Here is a 16,506-nt window from a genome sequence, read left to right as displayed (position 1 = left end):
CATTTGACATGGTTCTGTCCGTTGACATTTTTTCAGTTCTGCCTAAATTTCCGAAGCCGGACTTACGGTGACTACTAAAGTTAATAATTTATTATGCATTAAAGGACCCATATAGAAAATATCTAGTTGACAGTTGAAGATAGAATGCCACGTTAGTTATCAAGTACCATTCGATTTTGTGGAAGAGCTTTTGCCTTAGTTCAGGGGCAAGTGGGAAATTGTTAGGATCTATTGAGATCATTTGCCAATAAAAGGTAGATATTTGATTTAGTATCTTCGTTGAATGGGTAAACTATATACTTTGAACTACAGATGTCCCAGTACGTAATGAAATAAATGTTAATAGATATGTAATCAACGTTCAATTTTTTTAAATACTCTAACTAAAATTATAAACTTCCAGCAATATTGTGCGTTAAATTAAGACTATCTGATGTGAATGGCGTAGTTGCGGTTTTGTAAACTGGTCAATGGAAATCTCACAATGAAAACTTCTGAGAGGACGATTAGTTATACGACCTTCAAGTGGAAACAGTGGTGGGAAATCGGCAAGGGTAGCAAATAGGTGTCCTCAGGAAGAGGGTTTGCCACCATTGTTATTAAACCTTGTGATGGATGAGCTTATACGTCTTTTGGTCATTCTCGCTATAAATTACTAACTTACTTGCAGAAGATTCAATACCCTATAATCCTACCAGACGTAATATGAAGATCTCTTTTTGTTCCTCTCCCTGCGCTTATATCTCCATCCAAATACTGGAATAATTGAGAAGAACATTCGTGAGTATAACATAAAGGTAAACATTCTATACCATCCTCATCGGTTCTCTATAAGTTGACAAATACCCGTTCAATACTCAGGCCTGTGAAGAAGATTTCGGAACTGTTCTAAAGCTCGAGTGTCTAGGTTGAATGGTTACGGGAGTAATCATAAATATATTTCTAGAAAAACACTAGGTAAATGTTCTAAAATACATTAATGTATTTAGCAATCAATTTCACCCGCATGGTTAGATACTTTTTAGCAGCTACTATGCCATCGATGATTAGCCATTTTAATTTATACACGTCTTAGTTTAGCATTTGTTACCCAGAAACGTGCTATGTCGCTCACTTGATCGTGAATTTCATGTTGAACTCACAATCCCATCAAGTTTTTGAACTGGAGAGACGTAAATCCATCTTACCTAATACCAATACTTAAGAGGAATAGTTTTGTATATGAACTGGAGAGAAAATTATAGAAATTGTACCTAAGTCGAGAAATATTCTCTTCGAAATAAAATGTTATCAACTTATTGATCGAATTGTAGTTATTTTAATTTCAGTTGAGAAGTATTACGAGGCTCCAGGTGTTGGATCTTTATGAGACTCACTTTTTCTATTGTGAAAAGTATGTGAATTGAAAATAAGTATTTCTGATGAGTGACAAAAATAAAATTTATAAATACATAAATTTAGAACTTCAAAACACAAACACGAACATAAACATTAATAATGCTTTCCAATGGTAAAACTAGTGTCAAGTACGTGTACATTTTATATTGAATTGAAAAACCAGATCCTTGAGAATTTCACACATTGCATACTTTTTAGTACGAGGTTTTCGAGGTTGTGCGTCTTAATGCTTGGCAGGACGATTGCGCGTCTTCATAGAGTTGTGACGAATAAATTGAAAAAGTCGTTAAGTTCCAGCAATGATGAAGTGAGTTGGGAAGAAGTAAATCATTAGTAATGAAGTTTTTCTTTTAGTATTGATTGAAAACAGAGAGAGCGCCATGTTTCGAGCTGATTAATAGTTTAGGTAGGGTATTTTCTATTCAGAAAATATGGCTCCCATGCTTTCCATTAATTTGAAATTTCATTAAACAGTTGATATGAGTTTGGTAAACTATAAAAATATTTGAATAATTTTGGACAAGTACATATATATATATATATATATATATATATATATATAAAAAGAGAAGGGGATTGAGCACAGATTTACCTATATATATATGGGTAAACCAAACAAATTACTGGCTAAATGTCTTTTTGGTAGTTCAAAACGTCAGGTTGATTTCAATATTGTAACTTTTTCAGTGCTTGTGAAAAAAATTGTTATACAAATTTTATGTACCCCCTTTAAGAGGCTGTATCTTAAAAAAGGATGCTCCAATGGAGTTTCTTTATATGATGATGAGGAATCACCTCCCTAAATGTTTTACACTTATTTAGTTACACCCTGTATAATTATCTAGATTCAATTGAAATCATTTCTGTCAATCTCTTGATTTGAATCAATGAAAAAATAAAAATAATGTTCTGTTTTCCTGTAGACAGTGGGTTGGAACTTGATCTTTTCTGTTATAATAGTAGTATTGCTGAGTGATATATGCTGAAATCTATGTTACAGGAGCAATATTGGCTGCAGCAATATTGAAATTTGACAAATTGAAAAAAAATTGGTTGAATTTTCAGTTCTCTTTTAGTGTTTGAGGGTTACGATTGAGAATTTCAATAAGTTTAGCATTACTTTTTGAGTCAAATTCAATTTTTCAATGTTTCAATTGATACCTTGAAATAAATTGAAGTTTTAAATGTCAACTTTTTTTTTACTAGGGGCAAGGGCGCGAGACCTCGGCAAGAGTGAGGTCTAAGACGGTTGTTCGGCTCGCCACTGGTTGAAGGAATCCTTTTTACCCTTCACTACGCCAATGTAAAAATTCTAACGAGATAAAATCCTAAGTCCCAACTTCAACTTGTTTATCAGCATTTTACTATTGCGTGATGTATACAAAAGTGACAAATGGAAAACGTTTATTGTTGAGTTGTGAATATTATTGAGTGATGATATAAATTGTCTCGTAGTTTGTTGTCGCAGAGTTGGACACGATGGCTTTTTCGTTGAACAGTAAACTTTTATTTTCCGCCAAAGCCAATTTAGAGCGGCTATTGAATACTCAAATGAAATACACGAGTACAGCAGCACATACCTTGAAAATAGCCGAAAGAATTAAACAAAAGCGAAACCAGGCATTGCTGGGTGGAGGGCAGAAAAGAATTGATTCACAACACAAGAAGGTGAGTTGATTTATTACAGTTTACACAGTGATTCTTTTTATTATCATTATTTGTAAAATCACGAAAGAAAGATTGTCTCCTGTATACTTTCACCTCAATTTTTGGCCTCTGCTGAAAAGAATTCCACGGCTGTTGCGCGTGACCGTTGACTTGATATATATAATATGGACTGAGAACTGAGAGAACATTGACTTAAAGAAAGATGGATATATCAATGTTTTGGCATTTACATCACTCATTCATATTTTACGTGTTCTATGAATTTCTGGAGTATTTCTGTGTTTTTTTAGACATCTTGATACTGGCGGTTTACCACTTAATAGTTTCTATGGATTATTAGGGCGATGAGTTAAAAAAAAACTGGCATTTGCAGTATTTTTATGATTTTTATTTGGGTGTTTCGATAGTGATTATTTTAGTTTTTGGATTGTTGGTACTATTTTAATTTTTATAGTCATGTGTTAGTGGTGTAATTTCAAATTTCAATTATTTCATTCCAACAATGGAAAAATGTTCAACTCCCAATTGGTATTAGACAAATTGACAATTTTAGACTACTATACTATTTACATCACTTGATGAAGATATCTACATGACTTCAACAGAAAATCAAGACTTGGAAGTACATTCAATGCACAAAGTTATGTTTAAGGTTAAAATTTTTCATTATTGAAACAGTTTTCATCGTTTCTCAAACGAAAATGAAGGTTTTCAATTCTGTGTTGTAATGGTTCTGTAGAAATCGTCAGAACAGAACAGAGATGTTTCTTGGGGAAAAACAATAATAAAGCAGATTATTAAAAGAATAATACTTGTGTGCTTCATTTCACTATAAAGGATGTTTCCTAATTGTAAAAAAAAATGAAAGGGCGTGTTCAGGAGCTGAATTTATGAAAAAATGTCATTATTAACATAGATCCGGAAATACATTGTTTCCAAGATATAGGGTGGTAAACTTTTCTAAATAGTCCATTTTATGGAGTTTGGGGTGAATTGTTGGGTAAAACATCTAAATATAGTTAGATCACTTTGATTTCCAGAAAAAAATTAAAACTACCTTATGGCATATCCCTCGATCACACATGAATTAATTTTTTCATTGTTATGAAAATGTGACATAAGACAAACAACTTCACAATTAGGTGTATCTACAAAAACTATTGAAAATGTCTATTCGTCGCCAATATTGATATAAAATATTTTTTTAGAAAATTTCAGTACCTTGTATATTGACAACAATACATTTCCGGACCTATGTTTGTATGAACTTTTTTCATGATATTAGTTCCGTACACTCTAAGCACTAAGTATGCAGCTAATATTACAAATTAAATGGTTAGTTTCTCTTGTGCTGACGTAGTTGCCAACAGCTTATGTGATCAGTAGGTGGACTGTTTGTGGAAGTCATGTGACGGCCAGTCCATATATGTACCCTGTTATTGGCTAGAGTTCAGTGGTGGATATATTATATTTTGGACAAGGTTACTGTGCAAAAAAAAAGAAAAGAAAACAAATGTCGGAAAAAACGGCGGGAAAAATTATTTCATGTATAATAGATATATTTCTCTTTGTACTTTCAGGGAAAATTAACTGCAAGAGAAAGAATAACTTTATTCTGCGATCATGACAGTTTTGTGGAATATGATATGTTCATGGAACATACCTGTACTGATTTTGGAATGGAAAATCAAAAGGTAACTATTGAGAATTTTAGGTGAGATACCCCCTGTATATACAAATCTGTAAAAAAAATCTTTTTCTACGAAATTTCAATGAAAATATTATATTGTTGATCTTATGATCACAATCACAATTACTTATTTCTGAAACTATTCAAAAAATTGAGAACACATTTCAATTATTCAAACACTAGTGGGACAATGAGAATAATGGCCGTAACGACATAAAAGTTAACTAAAATTTTTTAATGTTAAAGATGGCAACAACTTTCAAATTTGGTGTAATCCATGAAATATTTTTCTGAAAATTAAAACGGGTTTCAACACATGGTGTTGACATTTATAAATTAAAATTGTTTTTTCCAGAACTTATAAAATATTGACTTTCATGACATTACTTTGGTGCTCACAGCTGTAGGGGTAGCTGATTCCATTTTTATCCTAGTTGTTTCGCCATTTGTCTGACTTGTTGATAGAATGATCGAATAACACATTTGATACTTGTGATGCACTGTTTGGAACCTTTGGTGTAGTAATGAATATTACTGGAGTTCAATGTCAATACCAAACCGTTATTTTTAACACCTCGACACGTGTTTCAATCACCAAGTAAGAGGAAGATCATCTTCCTCTTGAATATGATCACTTGGCGATCATCTTATTTTCAACACATCGACACGTGTTTCAATTACCAAGTGATCATCTTCAAGAGGAAGATGATCTTTCCTCTTACTTGGTGATTGAAACACGTGTCGAGGTGTTGAAAATAACGATTTGGTGTTGGGATTGAACTCCAATATTACTTATTTTTCAACACATTCAATGGTTTTTGCAAACTTCATGATGATTCTCATTTAATTGTTTCGTTTTCATTTTTTATTTTTCTGCTGAGTTGTATTTACATACATATATTTTTTGTTCTTTCATGAACATTCAATGTTTCTAGGGAACAATACACATTATATTATGCCTTTGAAGTTTCCAGGTGATTCCGTTATAACAGGACATGGTTTGGTAAATGGAAGACCTGTTTACGTATTTAGTCAAGACTTCACCGTTTTTGGTGGAAGTCTTTCCAGCGTTCATTCAAAGAAAATATGCAAAATCATGGACCAAGCTCTCTTAGTGGGTGCTCCCATAGTGGGGTTGAACGATTCAGGGGGTGCTAGAATTCAGGAAGGAGTGGCCTCTCTTGCAGGATATGCCGATATTTTCCAAAGGAATGTACTAGCCTCTGGTGTCATACCACAGGTGAGTGGAAGACAACAGGAATTGTTATGTTCAATATCTTTCATTTATATTGATCATATAATGACTACAACTCTGATGCTGTTGGTTTACAAGTTAAAATTATTGATGCACTAGAACAGATGAATGGAATTAGCAGTGACAAAAAAATAAATTCGGTGTACTACAGGGAACAGTTTTGGGACCTCCTTTGTTTAGCATTTATCTCAATAACTCAATTATAGGAGATGATACAATTGAATTCAATTGAAAATGAAACCAAATTCGATTAAAAATTGGTTTGATTGTAACCAATAAAGTTTGATAAAATAAAATATAAAAATTCTACTCTTTTTTAAAAAAACCCTTATTCATGAACCAATAAAAATGAAATAATGATCGACATAAATCTCAAATAGGTAAAGTAATTGAGTAAGTTTCTAAAATAGTACTTACATATATCAAATATATGTATATGAAAAACGAAAAAGTTCTCTAATTTTCTTTAATATAATAACAAATGAATTACGGAATTCTGTCTTGTGGAGGAATTATAAAATGCTATCTATCGAAAGTTGATATACTGAAAGTTATTCATTATATTCATATGTAATTGAGAATCTAGATGATGGTGAAAAATTGAATATTTTGGGTGAAATTTGACCATTGACAAATGTTTGCCAGAAGACCAACTACCTCCATGATTGATAGCATTTATTGAATTACATCTGACAAACTTTTTCTATTACACTTAAAAAAATTGTATGAACTTTTAATGATTGTGATTAACATAAAATAATTCTGTTTTACTTATATTCTCAGATTTCTCTTATAATGGGTCCGTGTGCAGGAGGAGCAGTGTATTCACCTGCAATTACTGATTTTACTTTCATGGTTGAGGACACATCATATCTTTTTATCACTGGTCCAGATGTGGTGAAGGTTTGTTCAATTCACTTGAGCTTTTACATCTGCAATTATTCCCATTTATGTTTTCTTTCAGTCAGTTACCAATGAAGATGTTAGCCAACAAGAGCTGGGAGGGGCAAAGACTCACACCACCATATCAGGTGTAGCTCATAATTCCTTCAATAATGATGTAGATGCATTGTTACAGTTGAGAAACTTCATGGGATTTCTTCCGCAGTCAAATAAATTTCCAGCTCCAATCAGGGAGTGTAATGATCCTTGGTAATGACAAATAAAAGTACTTGGCATCATTCATTATTAAGTTTTTTTGGTGACTCAATTTCAGATTTTCATGGATAAACTGGTGGGGAGACGACTCATATGATTAAGGTTTATTAATAAACCGAAACCTTGGGATAAATAAAAACAGCTTTGACTTACCATTGGCTCTTTCTCCAACAGTTCAATCTTGAAAATCATTCTCTATCAAATCAGCATTATCCATATATTGGATGATCCTGGAATTGGAATTTGGCGAAGATTTTGAAGACTGAATTATTAAAAAAAAAAAAACCAGAATACCTACAACCAAATTGACTAACTTTGTGGATAAAAATGTATCAGAGTATTCGAATAGGCTTGAGTTCATATCCTATTGATTTTTTTCATGCACTGATGAAGTCAAATGGTTATTTTTTCAGTCTAAATTTGGCCATACCTTTAATTTTTGTTTTCAGTAATTTGGATGTCCCATCTCTTGATACAATCATTCCATCATCTACGACCACTCCATATGACATGCTGGATGTTGTTCTGAGTATTGTAGACGAGAGAGACTTTTTCGAAATCATGCCAAAATATGCTAAAAATATCATAACAGGTTTTGCGAGAATGAATGGAAAGACAGTAGGAATAGTGGGAAATCAACCGAAAGTAGCAGCAGGTTTGTTCATATTTTTCATGAAATATAACTGATTCATCAATAACACATTGTTTCTTATTTTTAGGTTGTTTAGATATAAATGCGTCTGTTAAAGCTGCACGATTTGTTAGATTTTGTGATGCCTTCAACATTCCTATTATTACCCTAGTCGACGTTCCAGGCTTCCTTCCTGGAGTTACTCAAGAACATTCCGGAATCATCCGCCATGGAGCCAAGCTTTTATATGCTTACGCAGAAGCTACGGTTCCCAAACTTACTGTAATCACAAGAAAGGTTTAAAAAATTTTAAAATTAATTTATAGAATTATGGTTCCACAAGGTTCATTCTTGAGCCCTGTTTATTCAACTTCAGTGGACATCTTATTACTCTAGGAATGCTTTATTTTCAGGGGTATGGTGGCGCCTATGATGTGATGTCTTCTAAACATCTGAGAGGAGACATTAACTACTGTTGGCCATCAGCAGAAGTGGCTGTTATGGGTGCCAAGGGAGCAGTTACTATATTATTTAAAGGAAAACCAGATTTACAACAAAGAGAGGCTGAATATATTGATAAATTTGGAAGTCCCTTCCCTGCAGCTCAGAGAGGTTAGTATATGTAATTAGGCTAATCAGCCTGTTTGGATGAATAAATAAATAAATAAATAAATATTTTGTCGAATGGTTGTGGTTTAGTGGTGTCAGACGTTCATTTTCTTTGTTAACAGAATTACTCCACTTTATACGGTATTGAGGAAAAACACAAATAAGTACAATAAATAATAAGATGGCTAAATGTAGGAGAAATACACTTGAATTCATAATCATTTCAGTATTTTGAGTAACTTAAACTTCAGAAATAACACAGAAATATGCATCTTCGTAATAGGACAAATTTAAGCATAGCTGGTATGATGTAATTCTGAACGCAAAAACCTGAAATGACTTTTTCTATTAAAAGTATTGAAATTCAAAGGTTCCATTAATATTACACCAGCTGAAAATAATATTTTATATTAGAAAACTTTGTTTTGTTTTTTCGAGGCATTCTATTGATGAGAAGTTTTTCAGTTTCAACCCTTCGTCTTCATTGAATTGGCAATAAAATTGCGTCAAATATTGATTTTTGGGTGGGAACAGATCAACCTGAATTTACACTTGTACAGTCGCAAGCTACAAAAATTAACCAGGTCCTGACCAACAAACTGACCTTGACACAACTGTTTAAATTTATTTTTATTTTCAATGTTTCTATATCTTCATGAAATGTAGTTTATTGGGTTTTATATATATTTTTTTAGATTCTTCGTTTATATATACCTACTCTCTAAGGCCACATTAGCAGAGTTTTTGTTGCATGAAAGTTTTTAATATACCTAACAGATAAAAATAGATTGTTTCACACAGCTTTAAGACAGAACATTTTGTAGAATAGAACCACTCTTACAATTGAAAAGACCCATTTTTTATATAATTCATTATATTTATTCCATGTTAAGTTTTCATCTATGTACATGCTGAAAAATTTTACAACGGAAGAAATCTTCAATGTTTTCATTCAATTTATCCGGATATTCTGAGAGAATATTGAATTTTTTGGAAATGAAATGGGACGTTGGTTTTGCAAAATATAAACATTTGAATTAAGTGAGGTTTTTTTTTTCTAGGTTTTGTTGATGACATAATTGAACCAAGGTCCACTAGATGGAGGCTATGCAGAGATTTGGCCTTGTTGGAGACCAAAAAATTGGAAAATTATCCTAGAAAACACGGAAATATTCCACTGTGAGAAAACTTTTTGAAAAATATATATTATAAAGTTTCTACTTTGATTTTAATTGCACCCTGAAGGGATTTTCCAAAGAATTTTTTGAATTTGATGATTCAATTTAGCAAATTGGGTTCAAATGAAACAACCATATATACTTTCAGTCTTATTTAACAACTTACAACAACTTTATTACAATTTACAATATTTAAGCAAACAAAATTATCGATATTGTGTTACAATAGATTAGTGTAAAATATTATTATCGATTTCATTAAAGTGCATTTTTTGTGACAAACAAAAACATTATTCTATAAAGATTTGATTATGTAATACCTTGTAATATTCTTTATTTCACTATAGGCCAGGGCACTAAAAACTATCTTCTACGTTTACAATATTATCAGTATATATCACATTGGGATTTTTACAACTTTAACTATACCAATACACAGGGCGTTTTGTTAGTTCATGAAACGTATAATTATTTCTTGTTATTAATTCTGTAAAACCAGAAAATAAAGCATCATATTTACCATATTCTACACCTTGTATATTGGCAAATGCACAATAATACACATTACATTAAGTATTAACTAAAGATGAAAATATACAGGTTTAAAACAGGTTTAAAATTATTCTAGGTATAAAAGGTATCTTCCAACAAATAAAAAAATTGTTTCATGGAGTCTCTTAAACAGAGGAGTTATCAAAACAGTTACTATAGCTACACAGTTATTATTGTACGGGAGATCGATACTGAACAGATAGTTATTCCAGAACACATCAAATTCTTCAACACTAGCTGTGCATATACAGGGTATCTTCAAGTTGTCCTATGGTAGTTGAACAAAAAAATAGTATTTCCAGGAGCATAGAGATATTTCACATTCAAAATATAATTGTAAAAGTTGGAGGTATCAAAATTCTACAAAATGTATTTTTAATCTATATTTTGAGATTTACCACCCGTCACTCTGGGCCACCTTCAAAGGATCAAAGAAGATACCATGTATAATTTCGGCAAGTGATAAATGAATACCTTGTCTTTAAATGAACATTTACAAGCATAAAAACGTTACCAGTATGAAACAGTTTGTTGAAGTAATACCAACCATATTAAACGTTATTGAAATTAAAGGCAAGCAAATGGACAACATTTAAATGTTCTTGGTCAGCTAACATCAATGATACTTTGCGGCCATCAGTATGTCACAATTTTTCAGTTACCAAATTATTATAGATGAAGTGATTTCTTATTAATGAACTGAGGTCTAGCTTGCGAGTTCTATTCCTCAAAAATAGTTTATAAATACCTAAAGATTGTAAATCAGACCTAAGAATTTCTCTCACTAAGAGAATTTTTCATCACGTCATTTGCAATTTTATCTATTACCTAAAATATATCGAATAAAGCATGTTCATTGGTCGTATATATCGTTGGCTTTTTTAAAGAATCATTGGGGTTTCAAAAGAAAATACTTGTTAAACCTCATGACAACTTTGAGTAGTTGATCTGTCATTGAATTAAAAAAACATTGTGACGTTTAAATTTTTCCTAATATTATAAAAGACGAGCAATTGAATTGTAAATGTAGGGTGCTGTAAGGTACCAAACTATGTTGCATAGTCTTCGTCGTTAAGTAAATGCGCTGTAAGATTGTTGAATGATGAAAACAAAATTATAATGCTCTCACTCAAACTGAATTATTGATTGATCGATCGATATGTAAGTTATTATTAAATGTGTGATATCGTTGAATGAAATAATCCTGTGAATATTATCTTCACGAATAGCTACGAGAAAGAAATTCATCATTTCATAAGGGTGCTGCGTGGGTCAGTTTCAGGAACCATACTGTGAATTATCAGGAAGCCTAAAAAGTATTTTCTATTAACCCATTCACAAACTATTCGTCTTTCGGACCTACTGTCACTACAGATCGGGTTAGAAAAATCTCTTCGCATCTACAATAACTAAAACTAGAGAATGGGAGGAAGAAAAGTTCCGGAATCGTTCAGATTCGAGTCCAGCTTCGTAACGGTGTCATGTAACCTAGTTTCTATGATTTTGGCCTTGACTTTATCACCTTTCTGTATGATGCATTTGTGGTGGATGCGGGAGTGGCTGCTGCCTGAAGTGCTGCTTGATGAGTGACTTTCGTGCGAAACATTGACTTCCGAGTGGCTGTGGCGCAGCTCGGCGCCCGGTTTTTGGGATTGGTTTCCGGCGAGAATCCAGGGATGACGCTGAGCTTCGTCGGGGGTCATGCGCTTCTTGGAGTTCCAGCTGAAAGGAAGGAGAAACTTGAATTGATTTGGAAATATCGTTTTCCTTAATAAAAAATAACACGAAATACATTGTTACTCTTCCACACAGTTATATCCGACTATTTTGATTTCTGTTTGAAGAATTGACCGTCTAATCGTGTTTGACAATAACAAAATGATCCATCGGACTATTTAGTCGCGATTAGAACGATTAATTCAACGACTGATGTTCAAAAGATCAGTTGAACAAATTCGTTTAGCCGCGGAGTATGTCTTTTCGGATAGAATTATTCATTCTCATTGAGAAATACAAAAAAATTACTGCATATAATGTGGCTTCGACCGAAAGATGACATCCCCAAGAGTAAGTGCGAATCCAGGGGGGTCATGACTCCTTGGGCTGGGTCTAGGACTTAAGTGGAACACTAATTGAAATTGTTAAACATAATGTTTACAGATATTTTTGTCATAATATAGATTTTATTTAAGTACTTTCAGCATTTAAATAATTTGATATAATAATTTGTTTGACGGCAAACGCATCATTCGGGAACGAATGCATCAAAAATTTGAATTTTACCGCGTCACGGCTGCCACCCTTGCGCCAAAGTTAGATCCGCAATTGCCCGAGAGGCAAGTTGTTCACATTGGAAGTTCATTTATAAACAAGTTCTGAGTTATAGATGGATGATAACATAGGTATACTTACTCTAAACATTTCGAGATGAAATCGATGAACATGGGATCATTGCAGCGCAAGACCATCGCCAAGTTCTTAGAACCGGGTTTCCGCTTTCTGCCCTTTGAGTTGGTTACGCAGCGGGGGTTCCCACGGGAATCTGAAGAAGAAATCAAAATTTCAAGATCGAGAGTAAGAGGTAGATTTTGTAAGAGCACGAAGTTCTTTTTGTATAAGAGTAAAAGTAAATTTGGTTGAGTGTTTCTTTTTTTGAGTTTGAGAAAAGCTACTTTGCTTTGCCTACCGAAAAATAATCTACGCCTGGTAGCAACACTAATGAGCTCGTCAGGCGGTGGTCCCATAACTTCCATCAGGCACGCTAGCTGTTCAACTTCATTCTCGCCGGGGAAAAGAGGATACCCAGTATGAAGTTCTGCTAATATACAACCTGCAAAGGTACATAAGTTTCAGTTGAATCATACACATGTGATATATATTTCAAAAGATATTCAATTCTTGATGTTATGTTTTATTTTAACCAAGAAAGTCATTGACATTTTCTACAAAGATGAAAAATTGTCTACTCAGTGAAATGCAATTTATTTTTTGCTAAAATTTATCTAGGATGGCTTTAAATAACATCCAATAAATATAAATTTTTGATATTTAATATTTTATAGGAAGACATCTCCCGTTTGTGGGTTTGACATAAGACTCAATCCTCGAATATCAAAGATTAGCGAGGCTCCCCAAGGCTAGTTTCAACTAGTTGCCTTGCAGCGAAACTAAGATAGAGGAAGAATCTCGCTTGGTAGTCGATGTCAAAGCTTGCAACTGACTACCTTGGAGAACCTCGCTTATCATTGATATTCGTGGATACCGTCTTCTGCCGATCCCATAGATGGTGTCTTAGTACGGGGAGATGTCATCGCTTTTATAAGGTTGTTTCAAAAGTTTTGTCCGTTTCAATGTCATGTGTTTTTGTAGCTCCATATCTAATAAATATTTTTTTACTCTTATGTGGTATTTACTGATCGATAGAGAATTTTATACTCTATACATTGACGTTGTTGATTTTTTCCGAATTCTAATTTTTTCTCAGACAATTTTTCTCTACGAATTTAAATTGTCCCCACTAGGATACATCCTCGGTGGAGACTGGCCCATCACAAACGGTGCATGGGACGGTGGAAAAATTGGGCGATAGCTCCCATGCGGTTTTTGATGGTTTAAAACGAATTGGAAAGGTCAATGAGCTCGAAAAGTGGTTGCACCACGATCTGAACGATCGACAGAAATTGTCTCTCTTCGAGGTCTGTTCTTCTTTGCTTTTGCGTAACCAAAACGATCCTGTTTTGGATCGAATCGACACGTGTGATGAAAAGCTGATCCTCTACAATAGTCTTTATCAAAGTGGGCGATAACGCCCCCTTCTGGGCGTTGGAGGCCTATAGGGGGGCAGTAAAGGGCACAGAGAAGATTGGGAGGCGTTGAAGCGGTTTAGGGAGGCGATGGTTAATTTAAAAATGTTTTTTTGCTTTTAACACAAACTTTACCGCTCTTTTACGCTCAACGCGCGTTTCCTCGTGTAACGCCATCCAGGGGACTAACAGTAACTATTTCCTGTCCGATAATTGTCAAACTATACAATAGATGGCGGTAAGCTTCAATGCGAAGCGAGAAGTTTCTAGTCTCCATTCTCGAAAGTACTAGGTCCGCCCGCTGCCTCATATAAAAGCGCGCGCGCCATCCAGCCAGTAATGTTATTCGACGATATTACAAAAACAAGTGAATTTAGTTAGCTACTAGCTAGGTAAAGTGCTGTACGTGCGGTGGTGAATACTGTGAGTGGTGTCATTAGCAAGTTTTTAATACTCGATTCTTTACTTCGGCATTTTTGAAGACAAAATTATGTCAGAAGCAAAAAAGAAGAAACGGCAGTATAGCGCGGAATATATAAAATATGAAGCGATGAAACCCTCAAGGCTATAAGATCACTTGAATAAAATGTATTCAGATGAAAAAGACAAAAGTGTGACTTATTTTCAAGAACTGGAAAAGAAACACTCAGCTCAGCCAACTGTGCCAAAACTTTTTTCAGTGGCTTCTAAGCAAGACGACGACGCACTCCAAGATTCCTACAATATCTCCTTGCTAATTGCTCAAACAGGTGAACCTCACACTATCGGAGAGGATTTAATTTAACTGGTAATAAAAGAAGTAATAACTACTGTGCTCCATAAACCAGCGGCAGATATCCAAAAAATTCCTTTGGGCAATAGTTCCGTTCAAAGACGAATTGATGAGATGGCTGAAAACATTGAAGAGTCATTGTGCTATCATTTGAAGACTTCTAAATTCTCAATTCAGTTAGATGAGTCCTCTTTACCAACCAATGAAGCATTGTTGTTGTCATACGTGTGGTTTATTAAAAATGAGAAAATATATCAAGAACTACTATTTGCCAGAAATTAGGAGACGGATACAAAAGGAGAAACCATATATAATACATTGGAAAAACTTTGTGATGAGAAAGAACTTCCACTGAAAAATATTATATCAGCTGCTACGGATGGCGCTCTGGCTATGACAGGACGACACAAAGGCTTCATAGCGTACTTGAAAAATAAAATTCCAGATGTGCTCGCTGTACATTGCGTCATTCATAGGCAACATTTTGTTGCGAAAAATTTGAGTGAGCGCCTCTCTCAATCACTGCAATATATAATCAAAGCAGTCAATAAAATCCGAAACAGCTCTTTAAATAACAGATTATTTAATCAGCTTTGTGTTGCTAATGATGAATATTTCAACCGATTGCTATTTCACACAGAAATTCGTTGGTTATTTATCAAGAGGTAACTGTCTGACTCGCTTTTACAATCTATTTGGCTCTGTAACAGAGTTCTTGGAAAACAAAGACAAAGAATTGCACGACAACCTCACCACTTCAAAGAATGATATTGGGTACTTGACAGAACTGTATACATTATTTAATGATGTTAATCTACAACTTCAAAGTGACGACTTGAATTTGATTAAAACAAAAAATATCATTGCTGCTTTTGTAGCCAAATTGCTCTTATACAAGAATAATATCGACAGACGTGAGTTTCGTAATTTCCCTAATTTGTCAGCAGTATCCTTTAACAATGACGACTTGCTTGTTTATTGCCAACATTTGGAGAACCTCCACAGTGATTTCGTAGAACGATTCCAAGTCATTTTAAAATTGGAAATACCGGACTGGGTGTTGGATCCTTTTTCAAATGTCAACACAGCAAGATCACCCCAGCTGGAAGAAGAACTCATAGAACTGATAACGAACGAGGAAATAAAAATAAAATTAAAAAATGGATACCAAGAATTTTGGCTACAAAAGCCAATCCCGCAATTGTACCCTGGATTGTGGTCCATCTTTCAACGATTTTTGATAGCATTCACATCATCGTATTTGTGTGAACGTGGATTTAGTGTTGTGGCAACGTTGCTAACTAATAAGAGAAATCGGTTGCAGATTACCGAACGCGGTGACATACGGCTGATTGGACACCGATGAGCCATCCAGGCACTTCCTAAAGGCGAAAACCCACCAAAAAATACCATGGTTACTGTGTGATTTATTATAACTTCGTGCAACCGGATCAAACCATCACAGCATCACAGTGAGAAAATCGACAAAACTTTTTTGCCAATCGACTACCATCTTTTTGAACACTTCGATAAATTTCCCACCGGTAGAACCTTCACCAATTAGGGCCAGGCAAAAACTGCCATCGTCGACTTCATCGAATCCCAAGCAGAGAATTCTGTTTCTGACGGAATTAATCAACTTGTGTTACGTTGGCAAATCTGCACTGATTCAAATGACGCTAATTTCGATTAAATTGAACAAATATTCACTGAGATATTACGGAGAAAACTTTTGAAACGAGCTATTACTTGCTCAGGCTTATCCTATATGGACATTTGAGTTCAGCAATGC

The 16,506-nt window shown here is 34.1% G+C and overlaps 2 protein-coding genes across 5 annotated transcripts in view; one reads left to right on the top strand and one right to left on the bottom strand.

Moving 5' to 3' along the window:
• The first annotated feature begins 2,718 nt into the window (after window positions 1-2,718).
• Window positions 2,719-9,629, top strand: LOC111507159 (propionyl-CoA carboxylase beta chain, mitochondrial). Its single transcript, XM_074184499.1, has 9 exons — window positions 2,719-3,066; window positions 4,647-4,760; window positions 5,724-5,996; window positions 6,795-6,914; window positions 6,976-7,163; window positions 7,619-7,824; window positions 7,889-8,097; window positions 8,214-8,412; window positions 9,471-9,629. The coding sequence occupies exons 1-9, from the start codon at window positions 2,878-2,880 to the stop codon at window positions 9,590-9,592; spliced, it is 1,620 nt and encodes a 539-aa protein (XP_074040600.1). The 5' UTR covers window positions 2,719-2,877; the 3' UTR covers window positions 9,593-9,629.
• Window positions 9,630-9,724: 95 nt separating this feature from the next.
• The window catches only part of Dyrk2 (Dual-specificity tyrosine phosphorylation-regulated kinase 2), a 191,251-nt gene continuing 184,469 nt past the window's right edge, over window positions 9,725-16,506 (bottom strand). For all 4 annotated transcript variants that reach the window (XM_074184497.1, XM_074184495.1, XM_074184496.1 and 1 more), the window contains 3 exons: window positions 12,826-12,969; window positions 12,552-12,681; window positions 9,725-11,861 (listed from right to left, as the gene is read on the bottom strand). In XM_074184497.1, coding sequence (XP_074040598.1) covers window positions 11,555-11,861; window positions 12,552-12,681; window positions 12,826-12,969 — 581 coding nt within the window. In that variant the 3' untranslated portion in view covers window positions 9,725-11,554. The remainder of the gene's footprint in view (window positions 11,862-12,551; window positions 12,682-12,825; window positions 12,970-16,506) is intronic.

This window comes from Leptinotarsa decemlineata, unplaced genomic scaffold (assembly GCF_025532065.1).
Source record: "Leptinotarsa decemlineata unplaced genomic scaffold, Ldec_3_MD MMD2_tig00026354_RagTag_RagTag, whole genome shotgun sequence".
In the NCBI taxonomy this organism is placed as follows: domain Eukaryota; kingdom Metazoa; phylum Arthropoda; class Insecta; order Coleoptera; family Chrysomelidae; genus Leptinotarsa; species Leptinotarsa decemlineata.
The sequence above is the reverse complement of the archived record's forward strand: the minus strand, read 5'-3'. Positions and strand labels throughout refer to the sequence as shown.